The sequence below is a fragment of the Silene latifolia genome, chromosome 6, assembly GCF_048544455.1.
Source record: "Silene latifolia isolate original U9 population chromosome 6, ASM4854445v1, whole genome shotgun sequence".
Taxonomy (NCBI): Eukaryota; Viridiplantae; Streptophyta; class Magnoliopsida; order Caryophyllales; family Caryophyllaceae; genus Silene; species Silene latifolia.
Window position 1 is genome coordinate 106,490,931 of NC_133531.1, and position 3,461 is coordinate 106,494,391.

The 3,461-nt window shown below is 35.8% G+C and overlaps 1 protein-coding gene across 1 annotated transcript; it reads right to left on the minus strand.

Moving 5' to 3' along the window:
- Positions 1-660: 660 nt before the first annotated feature.
- Positions 661-3,084, minus strand: LOC141588444 (uncharacterized). The gene is made up of 6 exons (XM_074409885.1): positions 2,916-3,084; positions 2,609-2,845; positions 2,056-2,517; positions 1,840-1,926; positions 1,139-1,736; positions 661-1,084 (listed from the first exon to the last, which is right to left on the minus strand). Exons 1-6 carry the CDS (start codon positions 3,082-3,084, stop codon positions 661-663), a joined length of 1,977 nt encoding a protein of 658 aa, XP_074265986.1.
- Positions 3,085-3,461: the final 377 nt, after the last annotated feature.

Below are 3,461 nucleotides of genomic sequence, written 5' to 3' on the forward strand. Positions count from 1 at the left end.
TATTATGGATTGTTGAGTAAAAAGTGCCATTTGAGGTTTTATGTGATCAATTGTAGTATTGTGTTAGAGTATGTGTCCTCGACAAAAGTGTGATCACATTATTAAAACTAATGATAAGAATACATGAAGGGATGATTCATATTTATACGTCAACTGATCAACATTAATCGGTAATGATTGGCTTACTAGAGTTTGACATTACTGTCGTTTGACGATGGTGATCAGTTGATCCCTTAAGGTCACACCTAAAGGACAATTCCCTTAATAGATAAATTAATTAATTGTATGCTGATACGGATTAATTAATTCCTTAAAAATTGAACAATTTACATATGTGAGTGAGAATATGAATCTTATTGTAATTCGATTAAATGAGATTCGTTTTAGTAAATAAAATGTTTTATATTACTAAAACTTTGTTTATGAAACAATTAAATTAAGAATGATCGGTTAATTATAATTACAATTTGTAGTAGATTACATTAACATGAACCATTTTATATACTTGTAATCATGAATTACTAGTCAATTGTTATATATAATTGTATTAATATATGTATTGATATTTAATAGTGTTTTTTTTTTTGCTAAAATGTAAGCTTCCATTAAAAAACGGCTATTACAATAGGTTTTTGGTACCATACATCATTTGTGCTAATATCAAATAAGATGCACCTTACACAACCAGTTTCTATCCTTTGTACTAACTACTCGAGGCTTACACTCGTTAAATCTACAAACAATCATCCTCCTAATCTGTTGGATTACCAGTTCAGGTCTGGTAACACTACCTTCCAGACGAGCACTATTTCTTTGCATCCAGACTGTGTACCAGCACGTCAAAACAGCAGCAGTACACAGCTTCTTACGGATTGAACTCCATCTCTTCCTATTAATAACATGCAAGACATTCCTATGTGCAATATCAGAACTCAGCCAGGTACTAGTTCCACGTAACAAACTCTTGCTGAAATGACAGTCCTCAAACAAATGCTGGTGTGTTTCAGAGGCAGACTGACATAGACAACACAAATCATCTTGTGAAATCTGAAGCCTAGCCAGTTTATCCTTCAGCTGAAGTGCCCTATTTGAGATTAGTCAGGCAATAAAAGAATGCTTAGGTAAAGCCATAGTGCACCAGACAGCCTTGTGCCAATCAACCTGAAGTCTCTTGTCCCTTAACCAATTATAGCAGCTCTTAACAGTATACCCTCTTGATCCTATAATCCAATGTCCATAAACAAAGCCCTCTTTAATCAGATCCTTGACATGGCACACTTTCCTCCAGTGCCAACTATAATCTGTAGGAGGATTATAATCAAACCAACTGACTCCTTTTAAGTACACATGATGAACCCATTGAACCCATAGCTTATCAGGATGTGCTGCTATCCACCATACTAGTTTCCCAATAGAAGCCTTGTTCCATAAATGACTCTGCTTAATTCCTAATCCACTCTCAGTCATAGGCACACAGATCTTTACCCAACTCAGCTGAGGAACTCTGGTATATTCTAACTTACCTTCCCATAAAAAGGACCTACAAATAGCATCCACCTTAGTCAACACACCCTTAGGTAGGACAAACATTGAGGCCCAATATGTATACATAGAAGTTAAGACAGCATTAACCAAAATAAGTCCCCCAGCATAAGACAATCTTTGAGCACCTAAACTTCTAATTCTCTCAACAATTTTATCCACCAGCTTAGAACAGTCTTTTTTATTTAATCTCCCTGCAGTAATAGCCACTCCAAGATATTTAAAAGGCAATGTACCTTCCTTAAATAGCAAGGATATCATGCTTCAGCTGAGTCTTGACCCCATTAAAGTATGCACAATATTTCTGTGCATTCATTTGAAGTCCAGAGGCAGCTAAAAAGGCAAAATAAGCTCTCAACAGGATCATAATAGACTGTGCATCTCCTTTTCAAAACAATAATAGATCATCAGCGAACATTAAATGAGTTAATTTCATTTGTTTGCAAAGAGGGTGGTAGTGAAACTTCAATTTGGCTGTAGCACAAGCAAGGATCCTACTCAAATACTCCATACCCAATGTAAAAACCAATGGTGAGACAGGTTCACCTTGTCTTAACCCCCTTTTACCAGGGAAAAAGCCAAAGGTCTCACCATTAAGAGACAGAGAGAATGAAGCACTTGTGATACACTCCATTAAAAGCTTGCTAAAAGGAGGAGGGAATTTATAAACATCCAAGAGTTCCTGCACAAACCTCCAGCTTACAGAATCATACGCTTTCATGAGGTCCATCTTAAACATACATCTGGGGGAGCAAGATTTCCTGTTATACAATCTTACTAAATCTTGACACACCATGATATTTTCACTTATACTCCTACCATGGATGAACCCTCCCTGGTTAAGACTGATCAGATCTGGTAACACCCTAGCCAATCTATTACAAATGAGTTTAGACACACACTTGTAAATCACATTGCAGCAAGCTATTGGCCTGTACTGAGTCACACTTGTTGGCATCTTAGGAATTAAAGTAACTGTAGTTGCATTTAATTGATTCAAGAGGATCATCAAACTCAGTACCATGAACATCTTTAATCATCAAGACTTAATTCCTTAGGAACTTACTTTTAATCACTCCATGAAAATATTTTGAGTTATTATCACCATCTTTAATCCAGGCTGCTTTTGCTTTCTGGCTTAAAAATTGAGTGCAAGCAGCCTGTAGTTCTTTATACTCTTGTTGTGCTGCAATCTCCTTAGATATCCAATCTGCATTCCCAGGATTTCTCACAATTTGAGCCTGAATATATTCCAAGTTCTTCAGAGCCATGGCAGAAGTATTTTCAATGTCACAGAAGAACTCTTTATTAAAATTCCAGAGATGCAGTTTCAGATGCTTAAGTTTTTTTTACCAAACAGAATATTTTAGTACCCTGCTGCTGTACATCCCACCAATTAATCAGAGCATTAATATAATTGGCAGCTTTACCCCACATATTATAGTACTTAAAAGGTTTATTATGTGTAGCCAACTGTCTCCTGCTTTTAATAACACATGGGGTATGATCAAAAGCTCCCTCTGGGAGGAAATGAGCGTACATTGTTGGAGTGTCCCCGACAATATTGCGATCACAATTGTCGATCATGATGATAACATGTTTAAATCTCATTTTAAGAATACGTAAGGGATGATTGAATTATATAGTCAACTGACCAACATTAATCGGTAACGATTGGCTTGCTAGAGTTTGACGTTACTGTCGTGGGACGATGGTGATCAGTTGATCCCTTAAGGTCACACCTAAAGAATGATGCCCTTATCTGTAAAGTTGATTAATTGTATGACGATGCAAGTTGATCAATTCCTTAAAATTGAAAAAATAAATTTGTGAGAGAGAATAATCATCTTATTGTAATGGGATTAAGTAAGATTTATTTTAGTAATAAAATGCTTTGTTACTAAAATTGTTTATTGTTT